Raw genomic sequence first — 24355 nt, 5'->3', positions numbered from 1 at the left:
AATCTTTGTATAATCCTATGAAATGCTGAAGTCATATCCTTGGAAATCAAATAATCAGGATTCATACTAATCTAACCAATCTTTTGCGACACCTGTTTGAACCACATACTTACATAGGAATCAATTGGGATTTCATGCAGCAGTCCTTTCTTAATTTTTGAAAACGTATGCTTGAACCCAAAACTTAATAGTTCTTATCCAAGCTATAATATCACTGCCCAATTTCCAGGAGAAGCAGAGAATTTGGAACACAACTTAGAACATTTAACAATTTTATCTGCTATTGGGTTATATTATTGTTGACAATTGTGATCCAAATTGGAGCTCCATATAAAATTTGAAATGTAATTTTTGCATTAAAAAGCTATATTGCTAAAGGGACAATACAAGGCCTTCATAGTAGCTTTTACTTTCAAAACTACTACAGCTGCCAGTTCTTTAAGTTGGTGTTGGACTTCATTTGCATCAAGTTCCCAAGAACTTTGGATGTCATAATATATCAGCAGAGTATGTATGCAGATCAAAGCAGTGTGGCTTTTTCTAATTGACAGATGGAAATTTTGTCAATATGCTGATTTTCTAAGCGCCATCCAATGTTGTTTGATATATCACCCAGTATCCTGATAACCACGCAACCACAACAGTTAAGTTTATGCCACAATCTTGAACTTTAATTCTGAGATGTTGCTACTTTGTGATCTTCTACAATTCATAGTCTTCTATTTTATTCTTTTATTCTATTTTTCTATGTTTTCTCTTCTATTATTAGAGTTGATTGCTGTTAGCCAGATGTTTAGACTGAATTTGGCATTTCTATCTACCTATGGAGTCCTTCCCCAGGAACTGGAATAGGCAGATGTTATTTGATGGTGTTAAAGGTAACATCACAGGATGTAAGCTGTTCAAAATAAAGCTGCTTTTTTGCAAATGACTGATGGTGAATTTGTCAATGCCAACAGTGTTCAAGTGGTGCTCCAGATATTTTGGGATTGCACCCATTATTATCCGTTGCACTGTCAGTCAGATGTTTAGACTGTACATGGCATTTTTGTCCACCTAATGAGTCTTTCCAAAGGACCTGGCATTATTATCATTAATTGACTCAAGATGATAAACATACCTCCCATTTTCTCCACAATAACCCTGTGAAGTGGATTCGGCTGAGAGAATGACTAGCCCAAAGTCACCCAGCTGGGTTTCATGCCTAACATCATTAGACTATTTTAATATAACCCCTGTATTAAGTAAGTAAGATGTATATCTAGAACTAAATTCATTAACCCAGATTTAGGTTTATTAACAGAATCAAAGTATTAACAGATCAAAGAAGGCCTTAAAATCTATAAAGGAAGCAAATAGGTTTTTTGTGAAGTAGTATAATACGTAACACAGATAAATTGTTGATGTGCCTTTTCTAAAAAAAGGTTGAGTATTTGTTAAAACAAAGTACTCTTCAATGTACAAGGTTAATTTTTCATTTAAATGTCTAGCATAGAGTTTTCCCAAGACTGAGAGCAAACTAACAGAGTATTCAATTTTCCCCCTTCATTTATGGGGGAACTATTACAATCCCATTCCAGCCTGAGAGGATTAGATCAGAACTATCTGCAATAGAATATATGTAGCTAATATCAGCAGTGCAAGGTGATGATATTAACCAGTTGGGCAATTAAACGTCTGTAACCACATAACCAAGGGACATCTTTGGCTGGGAGTCTTAGGAGCTTTTACTTTTGAAACAAAGTCAACAACTCTTTTTCCAGACTTAGGTTCCAACTGTTTGTTTTATTTATATGCCGCCAATTCCAGAAGGTTCTAAGTAGCTAATAATGTCATTAAAATAGTCACAAAATACATAGTATAACTGATCAAAATAAAATCAAACCAGCTAAATACTGTAATAATGTGCTCACAACTACAGCATCAACCAACACATTCTTTCGTCCCGTATTAAGTAGAATAAGTGTGTTCTAGAGCAGGGGTCCCCAACCTCCAGTCCGTGGACCGGCACCAGGCCACGGCAAGCCAGAAACCGGGCTGCGCAAACAAGCAAAGCCCCATCCATGGGATGCAGGCAGCACGTGAAACCATGCCCCCTCTGGTCCATGGGAAAACATCTCTCCACAGAACTGGTCCCCAGTGCCAAAAAGGGTTTGGGGCCACTGTTCTAGAGCCCAGGAATTCTAAAATTAAAAAAAGTCTGCTTCTGGGACCACAATCTCAAAAGGATGGGACCTGGAAGGAGCTACTATTTGACCTGGGACCAGGCAGATAAATATAGGAGAATATAGTGTATCTGACTTCCCCTGCTCATTGGAAGGCAGTTGGGAAGGTTGTAAATGGAGATTACATGACTACAGGATGCAGTAACTGTCATAAACACATGTCCAAATTTTGATCATGCGATTGTGGGAATGCTGCAATGGTCACAAATGTGAGGACCAGTTGTAAGGGGGAAACAATGGTTATTTGAAATTAAAATTAAAGCTAAAGCTCCACTGTGTTCCATGTGCTCTAATCTTTACACACCACACTTAACCTAGTCAACTGCTAACAAAGTTAAATGGCCATACCCACTGGCACCACACAGTCATGCTAACTGAATCAAGAGCTGTCACTTTCAGAATCCCCCATCTAGAACCTCCTAGAGACCCATAAATCTTTGTAACAGGACGGTATTGGCAGATTTCATTATATTACTGGACCCTCTATACTGTTCACCCAGGTGATAGGAATGACTTGAGTTTTTCAGCCAGTCACTCTATAGGAGATACATTCTGTATGTGGACTTAGCAATCAGTTCTGTCAGGAAGACAGTTTGCTTTTATAAACCACTGTATTTCTCCAGTTCGTTTTCTAGTAGGATAGAGGGTGAAGACTGGAAAATTGCCTCAGTTGACTGGATTTTGTCATTCACACGATGTAGTTGACTGAATGCTGCAGCTGCCACAAACAGCTGTAATACCTTGGGGATGAACTTTCCAGTAGCTTCCTCGCAATTGTAGCAATTATTTGTTGTTGTGAACTGGAGAGTTATTTTTAACAGCTAATGTTTCCGGACGTATAGCAGAATTCAGCATAGTATTATTGAGTAGAAAGAAAGAATTTAGAAAGAGTTATGCTGTTATGGATTGTATAAACACCGATAAAAAATTATTAATTCTTATGATTGAACTATCCTTAAAAAACAGAGGGAAATAGGTGCCTGTATGCTTTTAAAATATGTAACACTATTGCTTACTACTGTAAAATCTGCCAGCATCTATATATCTGCAAAATGTCACTATCATTGCTATGAATGCTCTAAATAGAACAAGGAATGGATATAAAGTATGCTCCATTATTGAAAATGAGCAATTGATTAAAAATTAATAATATTTATTAGACAGCAACAAATAACTTTTTCTTTAAAAAGATACATGGTATTAAGCTAGAAGAGCAGAATGGATTACAAAACTACGTTTCACACAATAGATGTTCTAGAAGCAATTTAAAGCTCATTAGAAATAATGTCCCTGGCTGCTGGGAAAGTGGTAAAATGTAATCCTCATCCAAGTGTTACCTGGTCTATGAGAACAGGAAATTGTTCTGTGCTACTGTGGCTAACCTTGAGGCCCGACCCTGAACACTAACTGCTAGAACAGCTGAAAGCTGCAACAAAATTAAAAACTTACATCAAAGTATATCATGACAGAATGCAGATAAATAAAATACAGCATATTGAAAATATTATTTTTCTGTCAGTCTTCCAAAACCGTGAGGTGGAAGAATTAAAAAAACAAAACCTAGAGCAGTGCAGTTTATTAGGGTCTAGAAAAAAATCTTTTTCACCCTGTTTTGCCAATATCAGTTGTATTTGCTCTGTTTAGATACACCTGATAAAGCCTAATTACTTCCAGGTTGTTCAGATCCAGGCTAGCAAAGATTATGGGAGTTAAAATTTCAAGCATCAGGGAGTTGTTAGTGCAGGCATGTCAAACTCGCGACGTCACGTGATGTTGCGTGATGTATCGGGACTTTTCCCCCATTGCCTGCAATGGGGTGGGCGCAGTTTTGGTGTGACGCATCCAGCCCGTGGGCCGGCAGTTTGACATGCCTGTGTTAGTGGGATTGTTAGATGTTTTGTGCCAGCCATGGCAGTTACCCAAAAAGGTCATCAGATGGAAGCAAAGAGGCTTCTTTGCTTCCACTGATGAGTCAGGGGTCCCAGACCCCTGCATCCCCATTGGCGAGTGTTTTATGGTTAGGGAGGGGCTGAGACCCCCCATAAATACCTCTGCTCAGGGGCTGCTCTTTGTTCTTGTTCTTTCTTTCTCTCTTGCATGCATTCTCTCTCTATCATACAAGCATGGATGCCTCCATGCCATATAGCTCTTTCTATATAACCCAGTGTTTTTCAACCTTTTTTGGGCAAAGGCACACTTGTTTCATGAAAAAATCACGAGGCACTCCACCATTAGAAAATGTTAAAAAATTTAACTCTGTGCCTATATTGACTATATATAAAGTAATTCTCTTGAATAGGAATCAAATAAACACAAAGAAAGTATTTTATAATTACTTTTCAATTTTTCCCACGGCACACCAGGCAACATCTCGCGGCACACTAGTGTGCCGCGGAACAGTGGTTGAAAAACACTGATATAACCTATCGATGAATAAAGCTTCATAATGATTGCATCTCTGCATCCTGCCTCTTTTACTTGGAAGCACCTTAACCTTGATCTCTCGTGAGTTCATCTCACATGGATTGAGATTGGAACAGTCTCAACAGGCCTTCTAGGATGTAACCAATAATTTCAAAGGTCATAGGATTTCCATCAATGGTTCAGAAAAAAACCAGCACAATTTCAGATTGTGAGACATACAGTATATCTGAAAATGTAAGGAGGAGGACATTTTTCCCTTTTCAAATAACCAGAATTGAGGAAAAAAAAATTTCTGAACTGCTGGAGAATCTTGAATAAATAGCACAGATTCACAATCTTTAATGGGCTTCCCACCCCAGCTCCCAAGCAAAATACATAAAGAAGTACTTATTCTCACCACAGATATAAATGTGTAGAAGGGTGGCCAATGCCAACTTGCCGTTTTTTTACTTGAAGTTCAGATTTTGTCTATCTACATTCTTTTATCTTTATGAAATCAACCTGTTTTCCCCCTAAAGATCTAGGCTGACCATTGTTGTATCATTTTTGTTCAACATAGGGAAAGATGCCCTAGTACACCATAAAAAAAGAAATTCACCTCGCTCTCCCTGGAGATAGTACCATGCACAGAAATGTGTGCAACTGTCCACTACACAGAAATCTGTTACAGCACTGTACTGCAATATACTTCGGCTTTATAAGTTTCTCATCTAGTGATAACCTCTGATTTGAACTACTATAATGCATTATATGTTGATCTGATATGAGCCATGGTGACGCAGTGGTTAGAATGCAGTAATCCAGGCTTGTTGTTGTTAGCTGCGAAGTCGTGTCCGACCCATCGCGACCCTATGGACAACATTCCTCCAGGCCTTCCTGTCCTCTACCATCTTCTGGAGTCCATTTAAGCTCACGCCTACTGCTTCAGTGACTCCATCCAGCCACCTCATTCTCTGTCGTCCCCTTCTTCTATTGCCCTCGATCTTTCCCAGCATTAGGCTCTTCTCCAGTGAGTCCTTCCTTCTCATTAGGTGGCCAAAGTACTTGAGTTTTAGCTTCAGGATCTGGCCTTCTAAAGAGCAGTCAGGATTGATCTCCTCTAGGACTGACCGGTTTGATCGCCTTGCGGTCCAAGGGACTCGCAGGAGTCTTCTCCAGCACCACAGTTCAAAGGCCTCAATTCTTTGGCGCTCAGCCTTTCTTATGGTCCAACTTTCACTGCCATACATTGCAACTGGGAAGACCATAGCCTTGACTATACGCACTTTTGTTGACAGGGTGATGTCTCTGCTTTTTAGTGTGCTGTCTAGATTTGCCATGGCTTTCCTCCCCAGGAGCAAGCGTCTTTTAATTTCTTGGCTACAGTCCCCATCTGCAGTGATCTTGGAGCCCAGGAAAATAAAATCTGTCACTACCTCCATTTCTTCCCCATCTATTTGCCAGGAATTGAGAGGGCCAGATGCCATGATCTTGGTTTTCTTAATGTTAAGTTTCAACCCAAGTTTTGCACTCTCCTTCTTCACCTGCAACAAGAGACTCTTTAGTTCTTCTTCACTTTCTGCCATTAGAGTGGTATCATCTGCGTATCTTAGGTTGTTGATATTTCTTCCGGCAATCTTAATTCCAGCTTTTGATTTATCTAGCCCTGCCTTTCTCATGATGTGCTCTGCATATAAGTTAAATAGGCAGGGCGACAGTATACAGCCTTGCCGGACTCCTTTCCCAATTTTGAACCAATCAGTGGTTCCGTGTCCAGTTCTCACTGTTGCTTCTTGGCCCGCATATAGGTTTCTCAAGAGACAAATAAGATGGTCTGGTACTCCCATCTCTTTAAGAACTTGCCACAGTTTGTTATGATCCACACAATCAAAGGCTTTAGCATAGTCAATGAAGCAGAAGTAGATGTTTTTCTGGAACTCCCTAGCTTTCTCCATGATCCAGCGTATGTTGGCAATTTGATCTCTAGTTCCTCTGCCTCTTCGAAATCCTGCCTGCACTTCTGGTAGTTCTCGATCCACATACTGCTGAAGTCTAGCTTGTAGGATTTTAAGCATGACTTTATTAGCATGAGAAATGAGTGCAATGGTGCGATAGTTTGAACATTCTTTGGCACTGCCTTTCTTTGGAATTGGAATGTAAACTGATCTTTTCCAATCCTGTGGCCATTGTTGAGTTTTCCAAATTTGCTGGCAAATTGAGTGTAGCACTTTTACTGCATTGTCTTTTAAGATTTTGAATAGCTCAGCTGGAATACTGTCACTTCCACTAGCTTTGTTGTTGCTCAGCTTTTCTAAGGCCCACTTCACTTCACATTCTAGGATGTCTGGCTCGAGGTCAGTGACCACCTCATTGTGATTATCAGGGACGTTAAGCTCATTCTTGTATAGTTCTTCTGTGTAATTTTGCCACCTCTTCTTAATCTCTTCTGCCTCTGTTAGGTCCCTGCCATTTTGGTCCTTTATCATGCCCATTTTTGCATTAAACGTTCCCTTCATTTCTCCAATTTTCTTGAAAAGATCTCTGGTCCTCCCTATTCTATTGTTTTCTTCTATTTCTTTGCACTGTTCATTTAAGAAGGCATTCTTATCTCTTCTAGCTATTCTCTGGAATTCTGCATTCAATTGGGTGTATCTTTCTTTTTCTCCCTTGCCTTTCGCTTCCCTCCTTTCCTCAGCTATTTGCAAAGCTTCCTCAGACAGCCATTTTGCTTTCTTGCATTTCTTTTTCTTTGGGATGGTTTTGGTTGCTACCTCTTGTACAATGTCGCGAACCTCTGTCCATAGTTCTTCAGGCACTCTGTCTATCAGATCTAATTCCTTAAATCTATTTGTCACCTCTACTGTATATTCAACAGGGATATGATTTAATTCATACCTGAGTGGCCTAGTGCTTTTCCCTACTTTCTTCAGTTTAAGCCTAAACTTTGCAAGGAGAAGCTCATGGTCTGAGCCACAGTCAGCTCCTGGTCTTGTTTTTACTGACTGTATAGAGTTTCTCCATCTTTGGCTGCAGAGCATATAGTCAATCTGATTTCTGTGTTGACCATCTGGTGATGTCCATGTGTAGAGCCGTCTCTTGGGTTGTTGGAAAAGAGTGTTTGCTATGACCATCGTATTCTCTTGACAGAATTCTATCAGCCTGTGCCCTGCTTCATTTTGCACTCCAAGGCCAAACTTGCCTGTTATTCCAGTTATCTTTTGGCTTCCTACTTTAGCATTCCAATCCCCCATGATGATAAGAACATCATTTTTTGGTGTTAGTTCTATAAGGTGCTGTAGTGCTTCATAGAACTGGTCAATTTCATCCTCTTCAGCACTGGTGGTTGGGGCATAGACTTGGACTACTGTGATATTGAATGGTTTGCCTTGGATTCGAACTGAGATCATTCTGTCATTTTGAGGATTGTATCCCAGTATTGCTTTTCCTACTCTTTTATTGACTACGAAGGCTACTCCATTTCTTCTGAAGGATTCTTGCCCACAGTAGTATACCTGATGGTCATCTGAATTAAATTCACCCATTCCTGTCCATTTTAGTTCGCTGATACCTAAGATGTCAATGTTCAGTCTTGTCATCTCTTGTTTGACCACGTCCAGTTTTCCTTGATTCATGGATCTTACATTCCAGGTTCCTATGGAGAAAAAATCTTTACAGCATCGGACTTTCCTTTCACCACCAGACACATCCACAGCTGAGCGTCCTTTCGGCTTTGGCCCAGTCGCTTCATTCTTTCTGGCGCTACTAGTACTAGCCCTCTGCTCTTCCCCAGTAGCATATTGGACGCCTTCCGACCTGAGGGGCTCATCTTCCAGCGTCATATCGTTTTGCCTTTTGGTACTGTCCATAGGGTTTTCATGGCAAAGATACTGGAGTGGGTTGCCATTTCCTCCTCCAGTGGATCACGTTTTGTCAGAACTCTCTGCTATGACCTGTCCGTCTTGGGTGGCCCTGCACGGCATAGCTCATAGCTTCATTGAATTACGCAAGCCCCTTCACCACGACAAGGCAGTAATCCATGAAGGGGTAATCCAGGCTAACTCTGTTCAAATTGCCAGGAGTTCGATTCCTTTGATTCTCATTGGCTCAGGTTTAACTCAGATTTCCATCCTTCCAAGGTCGGTAAAATGAGGACTCAGATTGTCGGGGGCAATGTGCTGACTCTGTAAACTGCTTAGAGAGTACTATAAAGCACTGTGAAGTGGTATATAAGTCTAAGTGCTATTGCTATCTGCCTGTCTCTGAAAACAGAAGAAACTTCTGTTATGTCTCAACAGGGCAGCTAGACTGCTAAATGGGACTGGTTAACAAGGTTACAAGATTTTTCACTTGATGTTTTTCCCAGAGCTATAACATGAGACAAAATGGGTTGTATTCTGGCTTATAAGAATAGCTTTTTACAAAGGACTAAATATGAGGCCCTGTTTATGAAGTTAGGCTCAAGGACCAACTAGGCATGATATTGTTGTGCAATATTTAAGACAGTGGCATCCCTGACTAAGTTGCTGAATCTCACACTGGCATGTGAATGGATTTACCCAATGGGAAGTTTCTTGTAATGGTGTCTATTAAACGTCTCCATGAAAAATGAGAAAGAGCACTGGCTTGTAACTCCATGGCTTTTGTTGCCTGTAAATAATGTACACAGTACGGGAAATAGACAGCATAACGTTAAGCTCATAGTACAAAAAAACAAAAATGGTTTAGCAGATACAATGGCAGAGCTAATGGGATGGTTTTAAAATAGGAGTTGAAGGGCACATTTTTAAAATAAAGGGAACCTAAGAAATAGAAATAGAGGTAGAACTGCACCGTATTTGAAAAGAATTCATATTAACTCTGAAATCTAAATTAGTGAACTTGTATTTACTGCTTAACTGAAATTTGGGTGAAAAGTAAGGGGACAATACTACTCAATAGAGAAGGCTTAGACAATGAAGTGGAGAAAGCGGGAACTTGGAAGGAAAATTAACATGTAAATGCTGGAATTATTATTACAGAACAAAATGTAGTGGACTTCAACAAAGTGGATTGAAAAAAAATTCAGATAAATCTGTAGGATCCTACAATCCTGCACTGAGTGGATGTTAATGGATAGAAAAGTTCAAAATGAGTGGTAATTCCTACAAAAGAAGACAATAATAGCACAACTGCAACAACCTGCAGCAGGGGCAGGAGAGGAAAACAACGGAAGCAGTCAATATACTGTAACTGCACATAAAAAAAACAATATAGACCTGAACACAGAGGGGAAAAAAGCTGAATTTCTAATCTGAATCAATCTTCTCTACAAGAATATATATTCCACCTAATAAGTAGGAAAAGAAGGATAAATGGACAGAGTTGGACCTTGAGACTGATTGAACACTGCCAGGAAACAGGACATGTACTGCATCCTAAGATATCAAGGAAAGTAATAGATGTTTGAACCAAAACAAATATTCTTTCCTTGGGAGCTCCTAGAGATTAAATGAAGTGTGAGATGACCAAAGGACAAATACTGCCTCTGTTGTTAAAGAAAAGGGAAAGATGGATTCAGCTACAAGCCAGTTAATCTGATATCAGTATCTGGATACTATAGTGAATCACTAAGTGATCTAAGCACATTGAAATACTCTTGCAAAATACCAGATTAACATGAATTAGTCAAGAACAAATTTTTCCAGACTAATGTTATCTCATTTTTTGATTGGTTAACTTTTTAAATAGATTATAGTATCTATAATCTGCATGTGTAATATACCCTTGATATAGCACAACAACTGATAAATTAGTACATAACATTCTACTTAGGAAGCTGGTTAATAGGTGATGGAGGCATGGCGATTAACAGATACTGTACATTGCCATCTTGAAACACATATTCAAAAAGTGTTCAACAATAGTTTCTCAATAAAACTGAAAGTGGAGAGCAGGCATGAATTTCTATTGTAGATCCTGTAGTATTCAATAGTCTCAGCAATGACTTGGATAAGAAAGTGAAGGAAATGTTCATTAAATTTGTAGGATTGTTAATGCTCTTAAAGATAGAAATAAAATTCAAAACTAATTGATTGTAGAAATGAGTTAAAGTAATAGAATGAAATTTATCGAACAAATACAAAATTCTTCAAAGCAAAAATCAAATGCTCAGATATGAAATGAAGAATGCATGATGTGACAATATCTGGGAAAATATCCTCAATTACAGTTGATTACAAACCGAGCATGAGTTAGCAATGTGATATGGCTGCAAAAAAACCAGCAAATGAGCTTGCATCAATAGTAACATAGGAGAATACTCTTGCAGTATATCCTGTACTGATTAGATCCCACATTGAATACTGAGTCCAGTTCTCGGCACAACACATTTTAAGGAGGATTCAAATAAGCTAGACTTATTCAGAAAAGGTCAATTAGGATGATTATGGGATTAGAAGCTCAGTTTCATAAAGAGGAAGCAGGAATCTTTAGCCTTGAAAAGAGATAAATGAAGGAGGATATGGTAGCATTTCTGCCAACCTAGCAGTTCGAAAGCACGTAAAAATGCAAGTAGAAAAATAGGGACCACTACGGTGGGAAGGTAACAGCGTTCTGTGCGCCTTTGGCGTCTAGTCATGCCGGCCACATGACCACGGAGATGTCCTCGGACAAGCGCTGGCTCTTCGGCTTTGAAACGGAGATGAGCACCGGCCCCTAGAGTCGGAAACGACTAGCACGCATGTGCGGGGGAACCTTTACCTTTACCTTTACCTTTATGGTAGCATTCTGGATTTATATCACATGAATAATAATAATAATAATAATAATAATAATAATAATAATAATAATAATAATAATAATAATAATAATAATAATAATAATAATAGTTTAATTTCTATACCGCCCTTCTCCCAAAGGACTCAGGGCGGTGTACAGGGCAATAAATACAATAAAAAATACAATGTACAAAAGTTAAGATAGAATTAAATATTAAGCCCAATACAATAAAATTAATTAATATTAATATTAAAATTCCCAAACCCATCAGACCAGGCCAGCTGATTCAAATAAATAAGTTTTTAGATCACGGCAGAAGGAGCGAAGGTCAGGAGCCATCCGGAGCTCAACCGGTAAGCGGTTCCAAAGGTCTGGCGTGCCCACAGAGAACACCCTCCCCCTGGGGGTCGTCAGTCGACACTCTCTGACCGACGGCACCCTGAGGAGGCCCTCTCTGTGGGAGCACACTGGACGAAGGGAAGTTGATGCCGGCAGCAGGTGTTCCCGTAAGTAAACCGGACCCATGCCATACTCGTTCTTGACCACTCATAATGGATTTCAGTTGGGGGAAGGGAGATTTTAATTGAATGTTTATAAAAAAAAATACAGTATTCAATTATGGTAGATTTCTCTTCACTGGACATGTTAAAGCAGAAGTTAGAGAGCCAAGTGTTAATAATGTTTGAAAATTCTTGCACTGAGCAGGAAGATTGGACTCAGTGGCCTAAATGAGCTCCTTCCAACTCTAAGATTCTTATTCTACAAGTCTATGAAGTAGATCTACACCTTATCTGAACTATTACTGTATTTCCTAGAAATAATTACAGTAAATCTGCTCATTTTAATGTGCGTAGATTTGATGCAGTTAACTTTAATTTAAGAAGTCTTATGCCACAATTAATAGACTAACTTATATGAAACTAACATGCTTTCTTACAATAATTAATCTAAATGTAACTACCACAGAACACTGCAATCTATTCTCATTCCTCACGCAACTCCTACCAATGTTTTTGGGTTCAGGTGTAGGAGAAATATTCCTTTAAGATTCTTTTTTTTTACTTTTTATTTTCCAGAATTCTTCCTTTGAAATATCTCATTTTTTATTCTGCTGAAAGATGAAATAACATGGGAAAAAGAGGTTTTGTTTCAACCTCCTTTCTAATTCTCCTCTCTCCTTAAAATATCCTTTTTCTTTTAACATATATACAAATGTGTATGTATGTAGAAAACTTTGTTATATTTCTGGGTGGCTTTCAAATTGATAAGTACAGCATCAATCAACTGTAATGTTATAGAGAATAATGATTGCTCTTCAGGAATGCATTTCACCTTCTGCCCAAAGTGATCTGCTGTCCACTGACATTCTATACCATAAATTCTCACAACTGGATCCATGAAGGCCAGTATTTTTTAAAAGTCAGGTCCAGTTTTATTAGAAGGAAGTGCTTTTTCTTATTAAGTATACAAAAATATATATGTAAGAAATCATCAACTAAACTCACCGTAAGTGCAAATCATCTTACTAGCTTCCCTGAAGAGAAGAATTCCATTAGGAGATGACACATCGAAATTTAAACGCTGAGATCTGAGGAAAAAAACAGCAACATATCTTTATATAAACTGATGAAACAAGCACTTAGAATGTGTATCAATAGTAATTCAACTCCTGGATTATGAGAGCTATGTAACCAAAATGGAGCTATTTAGATTTCAACAAGCTTGGTGAGGCTGTATGGTTAGCAGAAGCAAAGAAAATAATCCTAAAGAGAAAAAATTATGACAAAAATAACCAGTGAGGCATCATAGAAGCAAAATAATAGGTATGTTTTGAGGTATGGTTTGTTGTCACTTTGAGTTGTGTGTGTGGGGGGTACGAAGGGAGGCTCAGCCAACCTCAATGTATACATGGTTGTACTTTGACAATAAAGGTTCATTCATTCAGTTAAACTTGATTGTATGGACAAATGCTTGTCATTTCATCTAGCCTTTTGCAGTAACAAGCAGCTCTTCCCAAAACATCCCAATAATTTCTTTGATACCCACTATCCAGCTTACCCATTGACTTGTCTCTTAAGCTTTTATCTTGCTTAGCATAATCATTTTTCTAGTCAATCATTTACTCACACCACATGGACAAAGCATGCAATTATGAGAAGGAAATGACTGGGATGGGAAAGGGAGGGGGAAGGAAGAGGACAAGAGAATGGGGCATCTAGAAACAAAGACAATTAGAATCAACTTCCTATCTGTCTATGCATTATCTTGCTACTGTGGATTTAGCCCATTAAATGTCTTGAGAAGTTCACCAAAGCACTAATTAATGTCCTCACACTATAATAAATCTCCATCATGTCTCCCTAATCTTTTTTAATAGATTATTAGGATAAATAAGAATAATCCTGAATCTAAGCTTTTTGCCTGTTCTCTAAAAATGCACTTCAAATCTTTCAAAAACATGTAATCATATGTATTACAGTGAGTATAAAGCATCATAATTTATATACAAAAACAAGCATTATGATTTAGACATAAAACTACAGATGCTCGAATGACAATAATTTCCATTATTCTACAAATATCTATTCAAATTAAGCCTAAATCTAAGGTTTATTCATCATCCAAAGTAAGAATATTCAACATTTTTATCCTCAATATTAGCGTAACTGCTGGGCCCAACCACTCACTACTTTGATAAAATGTGCATCAAGCTGTTTATCTATAGATTCTCTGGGCAATCAAAACACTTTCTAATCAGAACTTTTGTAGATGTGAAGGAATAAGTGTACATGTTCCAGATTTTCTCTCAAATATATGTGACTGGAAACAAGACTAGTAGTCATGCTATTCTGTACTCGTTCACTGATGGGAATGAATGGGGTATCATTACATCAATTCAATATAAATTGAATAAGTAAATGTTAAATAGTTCAATTAGCACATATCACCCTTATGTCAGCATCATATAAATGTGGTGGTATTTTTTAATGTATTAAAAGTTACTTCATAGAGATGCAGTCTCCTTAATTATGTTTGAGGAAGTGTACAAGCTTCAAAAAGAGAGCTATAAAGTGCCTCATAACCTCTAAGCCTAAATGTTGATACTTCTTGAACTAAAAACGGAGTCTGATTACTCAAATGTACCCAGAAAACCGTTACCAGCATACATTTCGACTCCAGGGAAGATACAGCTCCTTTAAGTCTAAAAATAAATATGTTTGAAGTGGGTGCTGACTGATGAAAATAAAGACAATATGAACTTCCCACAAGACAGGAAAAATGTTTCATATCAACCTTAATATATAAATTAGCTCCACAAGATTGATTGTGAAGCTTAGCAAGTAATACAGTTAGATTTCCTGCTTGGATATCATGGCAAAATGAATTAGAAACAATCGCCTTGACAAAGTGAGAAAAAGTTGTCTTTTATACACAATGCCACATATAGACAAACAAACAAGCAAATAAAAATGTGGATCTCAAGGACTTACCACCTAGGAAAAAGTGACAAAATAAATAACATGAATGGGGACAGAACAGAGATAGTGATGAACAAAGAAAGATGATTTAGGTTATTTAGGTACAGAGAACAGAAATAACACCATCTTCCTTTGGTGATGAAGCTTTGAAAGCATTCATGGAACAAATGAGTTCTGAATTGATTTGAAGGAAGTGAAGGAGCTGTGGCATTTTGGGAAATCAAAAGAAGAAGCATGTATAAGATTGCTTCAGGGAGCAGGACAGTTAAGGATAGTAGAGCTAGAGATATCAGGTGATGCCTCAAAATATACAAGTAGAGAGATATGCGCAGGGGAGAGAAAGTACACAAGATTTTGAAGGAAGGATTAAAAGCTTGTTCAGGATCTGAGGATAAAGAGGAAACATATATAGGTGTCACACCATAAGCAATGAGAAAGGCAAATGATATTACTCTTAAGACACAACTCAATATAAATAACTAAGCAAATGTTTTAACTATGATGGTTTCATTCCAGAATAGAGCAGTCATAAAATAAAAAAATTATCCTGCCTTTATTTTTTTTATAAATAACTCAAGGCAGATAACATCCTAATGCTCCTTTGTTCTCCTATTTTCCCCACAACAGCCCTGTGAGGTGGGCTGGGCTGAAAGAGAGAGACTGGCCCAAAGTCACTCAGCTGGCATTCATGGCTAAGATGGGACGAGAATTCACCATCTCCTGGTTCTTAGGCCAGCACTTTAACCACACTAGACCAAACTAATGTTAATAATCAAAAATCATTTTCTAAGAAAGTAATTAAATTTAGACTGTTAGGTTTTTTAAAAGTCTTTTGTAATGCAAGTGGACTGGTTGCAAAAGAAACTATTAGGAAGAAATAAACTTGTTTCAAAGACAAAGTACACAGTGCCTACTGTCCGTGTGTTCCCTTGCTACCGTATTTCAGACATTTCCTAAATGAAAAACATGTGACAAAATGTCTTATTGTTTTAGATGGACAAATTAGAGAAATGTTCTTAAAATTCCAGAAATTCTGAATTTCTTAACAGAGGCTAGCATTTCGTGACACATAAGGAACACTTTATAATACTTTCTATTCTACTAAGTACAAAAGAGTAACATCTGGCAGATATAAATAATGGAAGCAACTCCATTTTATCATATTGCACAATTTAATGCTCTGTAACATATTTCCACCATGTCAAAGTATATTGTACTATGCATTTTAACCTGTAAAACTTAATGCTGTACACAACTCAAGAAAAAGCAAACCCATCCCCAATGATGTTGTCTAATGGGAACAGTACAGACTTTCTGAATACCAATAGGTAAATTAATATAATGAATATGCAAAGTATTTCAATGAGCTTTCCTTTCTTTAGAGACTTAATCTAATACCCCTTTGTCTTGTTTAGAATTGCTTGGATTTGTAAAGATTTCTCTTGTACCTTTTTCCTTTAAAGCTACATTATAATTATAATTATAAAAGCTCCATTTAAAAGCCTGTTTAGAGAGGCTTAGTATAGGTCAATGTTAAAATCACCCAAAATTAAAGTCATCCAATCACCTGGTATCCATTTAAGATATGTTATATATAAAACATATTCATTGAATGTTTAGTTTATAGACTGAGTTGACTTAGAATACTGAAAAACTGTTTTCAATTTTGACTATGATTGCTCATGTTTTTGACAGTTAGTTCAACCATTTAAATGTAGAACTTTCTTCTTTAAAAAAAATCAAATATATTTGGAAATACACATTTAGTTTACAACAGTATTTTGAGTGCAAATTCAGTTTTTCTAAATGGTACCCTCTCAGCCTAACCATTATGTGATCCATTAAAAAGTGTAGGACAATAATGAGAAGGAGAATGAGTATCTAATATTGCATGTATTGACAGCAGCGAGAACAGCATTTGCCCTATACTGGAAAAATGAAAACCTACCAACTGAGGAGGTTTTAATCAAGAAAAATTTAGAGTGTGCAGAAATGGACAGATTAACCTTAGAGATTAAAGAGAAAGGGTATTCAATTTATTTTAAAACATGGGATAAATGTTACCAATGGTTAGGAAAACGAACTAGCGACAAATGAATGTGATGTTATTTTGAATATATATTAGTAAGGAGAATGATATGTATTGACTAATTGATACCGTCTATGATTATCGCTTAGCATATATATTATAGGTATTTAATGTTATATTAATTAGCGTTAATTGAACATAGGTACCCGGACAATAGTCTGTTTGCTAAAGCTTGAAAATGTTATTGGGGGGGTAACGCCAATGTTGTTCCCAACCCCGTTCCTACCCCAATCCCAATCCTAACCTCCTCACAATTCCTGATCCTTACCCTGGTTATATCCCCTTCCTAACCCTATAAAATTCAATAAAAACTCTTATAAAAAAAGTGTAGAACAATAATTGAAAAGTTCAATTATTCAAGTTCAAAAAATGGAAAAATGGCTGTTACTCATACGAAGGTAGGATAACTGTGCTCGGTATTTCTGCAGGAATTATGCAGTAAATTGTCCATTGTTTTCTAACAATGGAATACTTTCTCAGGACTAAAGTAGACGAGGCTCCCTTTCTTAAAGGGTGTATCCATAGTTTGTGGATGTCTATCAAGGAAATCAGGCAATCATGATTGGCTTTCTATAGCAAATCAGTCTGTATCAGTATTTCTCAACCTTGGCAATTTTAAGATGCGTGGACATCAGCTCTCAGAATTCCCAGGTCAGCCAGAATCCCTCAGCCAGTGTTCTATATTCACGGTGGTCAAGAGAAAGCATTATTTGCAAGGAGACCAACAAAGTAATTTATCTGCACCATTTTATTGGAGTGAGTTAGAACAGAAAAAAACCCAGAAAAATACAGATAAAATCAAAGATCTGATTTAAATTTCTTCAAACTTAAATCTGAATGAATTTGCACAGGATTGTGCTACAATAAGTAGCTTAAAAGGTTTGTGAATATATAGCTGTAAGTGCAGCTTTTCAACATTAGTCTAACTGCAGAAAATCTCCACAGATATGGCTTCTGGTAATACAAAATTTTATTTTGAGGCAAATCCTGCAGTTGTTGACATAGATGAGAGAACAATGAAATGGGAACAACTGTACCTGTTTTGCATCATCTCAGCCATAAGCTTCAAGATTGGAGTTGTACATGCTGGTTCACGATACCACAGTTCAACGGCTGTTTGAAGAATGGGAAGATATGATGGGTAGCTTTTATAAGTTATGTTAAAGATTCAAAATAAATGACATGCATCATGTACAACTTAAAAGCTTATTAAAAACATGGTTAAAATTGGGGTCTTTGCTTTAGTTTTTATAAATTTTTACTAAAGCAAAGCCAAAATACTAATATACACTGAAAGAAACTTAGTTGCATATCCATTAAATTCTTACAGTAAAATATTCAGTTTTATTTTAATTTTTTAATTTTTTTTTTACAAATTTGCTCTTGGACCTGAAAGTTACATGTTATTCATAGAGTCTAACTAACCTCTCACCAAAGTACACCCTCCCAACATGTCATCAAGTTTTATGAAGAAAACGTAAGAGAAAAATACTTTCAACACCCTTGCATCATATGACAGAAGTCTACAAAAGAAATGTTCCTATAACTGTTCATGTTAAAATCATTGGTACACTGCTTGCCATTCACAACCAATCAATGCTAAAAGATCATTCCTTTGATACTGGAACGAGAGGGCTCTCTCAGTAAACAAGGGCAATGGCATATTTAGAAACACTGAGAGGAGCAAAGAATTCAGATCATGGGAAATATCATCCTGCTCTATTCTGCCTTGGTCAGGCCTCACTTGGAGTATTGTGTTCAGTTCTTCACACCTCAGCTGAAAAAAGACATGGATAAACTGAAGTAAGAGCTAACAAGATGATGAAAGGATCAGAAACCAAGTCCTATGAGGAATGGTAAAAGACCTAGGTAGGTTTAATCATAATCATAATAGTAAAGTTGGAAGGGACTTTGGCGGTCATCTAATCCAACCCCCTGCTCAGGCAGGAAACCCTATACTATTTCATACAAATGGCTGTCCAGTCTCTTCTTAAAAACTTCCAGTGTTGGAGCATTCACCGCTTCTGGAGGCAGGTTGTTCCACTGGTTAACTGTTCTGTCAGGAAGTTACTCCTTAGTTCTAGGTTACTTCTCTCCTTGATTAGTTTCCATCCATTGCTTCTTGTCTTGCCTTCAGGCGCTTTGGAGAATAGCTTGACTCCCTCTTCTTTGTGGCAACCCCTGAGATATTGGAACACTGCTATCATGTCACCCCTCACCCTTCTCTTCGTTAAACTAGACATACCCAATTCCAGCAGTTCCTTATATGTTTTAGCCTCCAGCTTGAGAAGGTTGAAAATGGACATAATAGTTGTCCTCAAATATCTGAAAGGCTGTCATACTACAGAGGGCTGGAAATTTGCTCCAAACAGCAAGCTGAGAATTAATGGGATGGAATGTCAAAGACACAAATTAGAAATTAGGAAGAACTGACAGTAAGAACTATCGGTTAGTGGAATAGAATACCACACAGAGTGATTTCTTCCTTTTCACTGGAGGTTTCCAAATGGGGACTGATAGTTATCTACTGGGGATGGTGTCCTGCATTACGCAGTGGTTGGACTGGATGACCTCTCAGGTACCTTCTAATTCTATGAAACAAAGTGGGGAACTGAACTCCAAGGGGAGCAGTCTTCTAACAAATTCTTGCGATGCAGCTTTGCACAGACAGAGAAGGACATTTGCAATTCCAGGAACAAAATGCACTCGATTTGTTTGAATCTCACATTGAATCAAGCATGTCTACAGAGCTTGGTTGAGTTTAAAATCTATGGTTAAGCCAGGATTTAAAAACAACAACAATATAATGCCAAGCCACAATGTGTGGGTCCACACAGTACACTAAGCAAAAAACAAACTATGAGTTACCATTGTGTGATCTACCTATTCTATAGCTCTGAAATATAATAAAGCAGAATTTGCTCTGAAGTGACTACAGTAAAACCTGCACCTTACCCAAAGCTTCCTGAACATTTAGAAATAGTATAGAAATAGAAAAAAAGAAAAAAAAGCTGTTTGCATGAAATATTTATGTTTTCATACATGGAAAATTGTAGTGAGTAGTAGAAAAGAGTCAAGGGATTGACAAGATTATATTTTCCTACCGGTAATTAGAAGTAAGTTTTACCAATTCCACCAATTACAGAGCTTTTCTAAATGGAAGTTGAGCCTTATTCTGCTATGTTGGCTATGTGTTGCTTGAATTTAAATTTAACTAAAGCCTCAAAAGATGTACAACTTATTAAATGAAATATGGAATTATAAAATTATGGAAAAATATTTCAGTCACCGCATTCTAATTTTTTAGGTTCTGAAGCACATATTTTTATTAAAAAATACTGCTTCTATATGTTTAGGCATGCTCTATACAGCCAATATACCCTATTGACTAACCAAGACAAATCAACTTCTGAACTGGAACCCCTGAATCAGTTTGACATATCAATATTTCAGGAAAAATGTATGACTTTCATATTTATATTTTTAATTCTTCATCCTTATTTTCCTTTTCATAGAGGAATACACCAAGCTGAATCTATAGCTTACTATCAGAAAGGCATTTAACATATTTTGAGATATTTTAATAAAGCTTTATGAGAGATCAAATTTGTTACAACTTTGTAACAGATTTTTTTTTATTATTACACATATTTGCTCTTCATCCTTTGCCCAGGGGGAGAAACTATAAATCTTTTCTCAACTGAATGAACACCATTTATCATATTCATTTTCTTGTCAATACAATTATGAAAAGCCTTTGGCCTTTTTCCAAGGAGTCTGATTTGTTATGGAAACCCAATTAGTATAAGCAAGCCTGCTACAAACAATTCCATTTTGCAGGATAACGTTAATGTTTTTCTTGCTCAGCTAGATACTTCTAAACATTAAAAGATAACCTCTCCATATATATAAAATGATTCCCAGGTCAAAGATCAACTAAGAAATATTACAGATTCTACTCATTTTTGCCATCTAGTGGACAAAAATCACATTCAAAGCTGTTTATCCAAACTGAAAATTCAAGAGAGATACAAGTGTTTTAGTTTCTTATAAACATTTATTCAACTGAGGTAGATTTAGGAAGAAAACCATTTAGCAGAACAGCTGGAGACTTGTGCATCTTTTACTGTTTGGTATTAATTTTGCTGTTAAATAATTGCTCTATATTATTTTAATTTTTGTTTGTATATTTGTTTTTAAAATTTAGCTTTTGTTAATAGCTTTAAAAAATAATCTTAGTAGTAAGAAAGGAGACCTTTTTTTAAAAGAGATTTTATACAAGTGAGAATGAAAACCAAATAGTGTTTGAGGTGATTTCAAACAAAGTCAAAATGGAACACTGCCCTTGTCTAAACTACTCTTTGAAGTTCTCAGTAAATGTGAGGTCCAGCTGGATGAACCCTAACACAAGCTCTGTTGATTTCATTAAGGGAGACCAATTAGAAGATTATGAGGAGATATATGACTGCTTTTCTCTGGAAAGTCATATGCACTAACTCAGGGGTTCCCAACCCCCAGTCCGTGGACCAGTACTGGGCCGCGGCATGCCAGCAACAGGTCCGCACAAACAAGCAAAGCCCTATCCATGAGATGCAGGCAGCACTCAAAACCACGCACCTTCCAGCCCGTGGAAAAACCTCTCTCCATGGAACCGGTCCCTGGTGCCCCAAAGGTTGGGTACCTCTGCAGTAACTAACATTAGTAATCAAGTTACACAAATTGTTACTTTGGCTCTTAAATACAAAAGTGATAATCCAATCACAAGTGATAATCCATTGGTAGGATATAAATCAATTTTTGCCTTCTATTAAAATAAAACAGAGAACACAGTCAAAAACTGACAGTTCTGCTAGCCTAAATCATCTATGATGTAATATGAGACTGCATAGCATCAAATGAAATGAAATCAATGCATCTAAATATGATTCCTGCAATAAGCATAGGAAAATTAAGTGTACAACGGGATAACTTATACATACTTTTAACTAAGCAGAGACATATCACATCGTAAATTAAAGGGCTATAGAATTATTAAAGCGCTGCAGGGTTTCAAAAAGGCAGGAGAACATTTAGGGATTAAGTGTGGTGCAACCCCACACCCAAAAAGGTGACCTTTTTGTGGTCTCTCTCCAAATGTTGCCTTCCCAGTTAATGGCATGAGTGCAACTGTACTGTAATTTTAGCTGATTACATATTAGTTCGTTTAGCTTTGTTTCCTCTTCCCCACTGTGCCATGCTATTAAACGAATGCAAAGGACGTGGTATCCCTCTGTGCACAGAACTGGTATTGTCATAGTGTAATAAGGATACATCCAGTCAAACAGCATGGTGTAGCTGGTCTTTGTGTTCAGAGCAAAGGCAATCCCTCGAAGATCTCTTGCCAGTCCGATCAACATACGCTGTCAGTGGGAAAGAAACACAGTAATTGATTTTCACGTTAGCACTGAGCAGATGGAGTAATGATCAACCAGTAATGAGCACAATATTTGATTTTAATTCATTAGTGTAAATGTCTTTTCCCCCCTCTAAAGAATGCTAGAGCTTAAGTCTCCCTCTTAAATGTTAATATTCATCAAATGTTTACAAATATATAATAAAGGCTCCCACAGAATAATGTAACTGAGTTTAAATATCAGATATAAAATCATGTAATAGTTTAAAGCTGGAAATGTACATTTATTAAAATGTATAGCATTTCCCCCATCCTTGTTAAATTGAGGGTTTTTACAGACGAAACTTTTCTAACTTAATCATCACTCAAAATAATTTGAAGAAAATGCATTAGTTCATTTTATGTTTCAACTAAAAGTAGTTGATGAGCAGGAAACATGAATAAATTTCCATAAATATTACTGAGTATATTCAACACATTAATAATAAATGCACTGAAAATATTAGTTTAAAATGTTTCAGATTTTAAATGTTGACTGTTGTTATTGAAGAGATGCTGAAAACATTTAGCAGATATTTCCTAAAAATCATACACAGAGTTCAAGGTTCATGGGTATCTCTTCTCTTGCAGATGTTTTAAATAACCAGTTAAGATATCAGAACTGGCTGTTTAATTTCAGAAACCTCAAAAGAAAAGAATGACAATTGGTTTTATAATCAGTATATGCGTATGTTTACTATCATACTACCTTTCTGTACATAGGAATTATTTGCATGTAAATCTTAACATTTCTTTTGTAAGATATGCAAAATTTGCTTGTAGTACAGTTATTACAGTAAGCCCGAAGTAGTTTTTAATCATACGTCATTCCTAATAAAAAAAACCCTATTATATTAGATCACCTTTTAGGGTTCACGTTAATTCAGCAGTTAATTCATGATAAGAGCATAGGAAAATCTATCTAGATTATTAAAAAGATGTTGAGACTCTAGAAAGGGTACAGAGAAGAGCAATAAAGATGATTGGGGGACTGGAGGCTAAAACATATAGGGAACGGTTGCTGGAATTGGGTATGTGTAGTTTAACGAAGAGAAGGATGAGGAGGGACACGATAGCAGTGTTCCAATATCTCAGGGGCTGCCACAAAGAAGAAGGAGTCAAGCTATTCTCGAAAGCACCTGAAAGCAGGACAAGAAGCAACGGATGGAAACTAGTCAAGGAGAGAAGCAAACTAGAACTAAGGAGAAACTTCCTGACAGTTAGAACAATTAACCAGTGGAACAACCTGCCTCCAGAAGTGGTGAATGCTCCAACACTGGAAGTTTTTAAGAAGAGACTGGACAGCCATTTGCCTGAAATGGTATAGGGTTTCCTGCCTGAGCAGGGGGTTGGACTAGATGACCTCTAAGGTCCCTTCCAATTACTACTACTTCTTCTTCTTCTTCTTCTTCTTCTTCTTCTTCTTCATAATAATAATAATAATAATAATAATAATAATAATAATAATAATAATAATAATAATAATAATAATAATAATAATAATAATAATAATAATAATAATAATTTTATTTATATACCGCCCTTCTCCCGAAGGACTCAGGGCGGTGAACAGGGCAAATGTATAAAATACAGAAAATACAAAAGTTAAAAGGAATTAAACATAATGCCCAAGGTAAAAACAATAAATACAAATATTAAAAACAATAAAAAAACCAACCCACCCCCCATCAGGCGAAGCCGGCTTGTTCAAATAAATGCGTTTTCAGATCGCGTCGGAAGGAGCGGAGGTCGGGCGCCGTCCGGAGCTCAACCGGCAACTGATTCCATAGCTCCGGGGCGCCCACAGAGAAGGACCTCCCCCTGGGGGCCACCAATCGACATTCTCTGATCGGTGGCACCCTGAGGAGGCCCTCTCTGTGGGAACACACAGGGCGGAGGGAAGTTGATGCCGGCAGCAGGTGCTCCCTAAGGTACTCCGGACCCATGCCATGTAGGGCCTTGAACACCATTA

General features: G+C 37.2%; 1 protein-coding gene across 1 annotated transcript in view; it reads right to left on the bottom strand.

The window, feature by feature from the left end:
- RANBP17 (RAN binding protein 17) overlaps positions 1 to 24355 on the bottom strand; it is a gene marked incomplete at its 5' end in the record, with an annotated part of 216120 nt that overhangs the window by 45712 nt on the left and 146053 nt on the right. Inside the window, 3 exons of the mRNA XM_081343844.1 lie at positions 12890 to 12972; positions 17990 to 18097; positions 22263 to 22351. Of these exons, the coding sequence (XP_081199970.1) occupies positions 12890 to 12972; positions 17990 to 18097; positions 22263 to 22351 (280 nt within the window). The remainder of the gene's footprint in view (positions 1 to 12889; positions 12973 to 17989; positions 18098 to 22262; positions 22352 to 24355) is intronic.

Source organism: Vipera berus (assembly GCF_964194415.1).
Source record: "Vipera berus genome assembly, chromosome: 1".
NCBI lineage: Eukaryota > Metazoa > Chordata > Lepidosauria > Squamata > Viperidae > Vipera > Vipera berus.
Note: the sequence above shows the minus strand (reverse complement) of the source record. Positions and strands in the feature narration are given on the sequence as shown.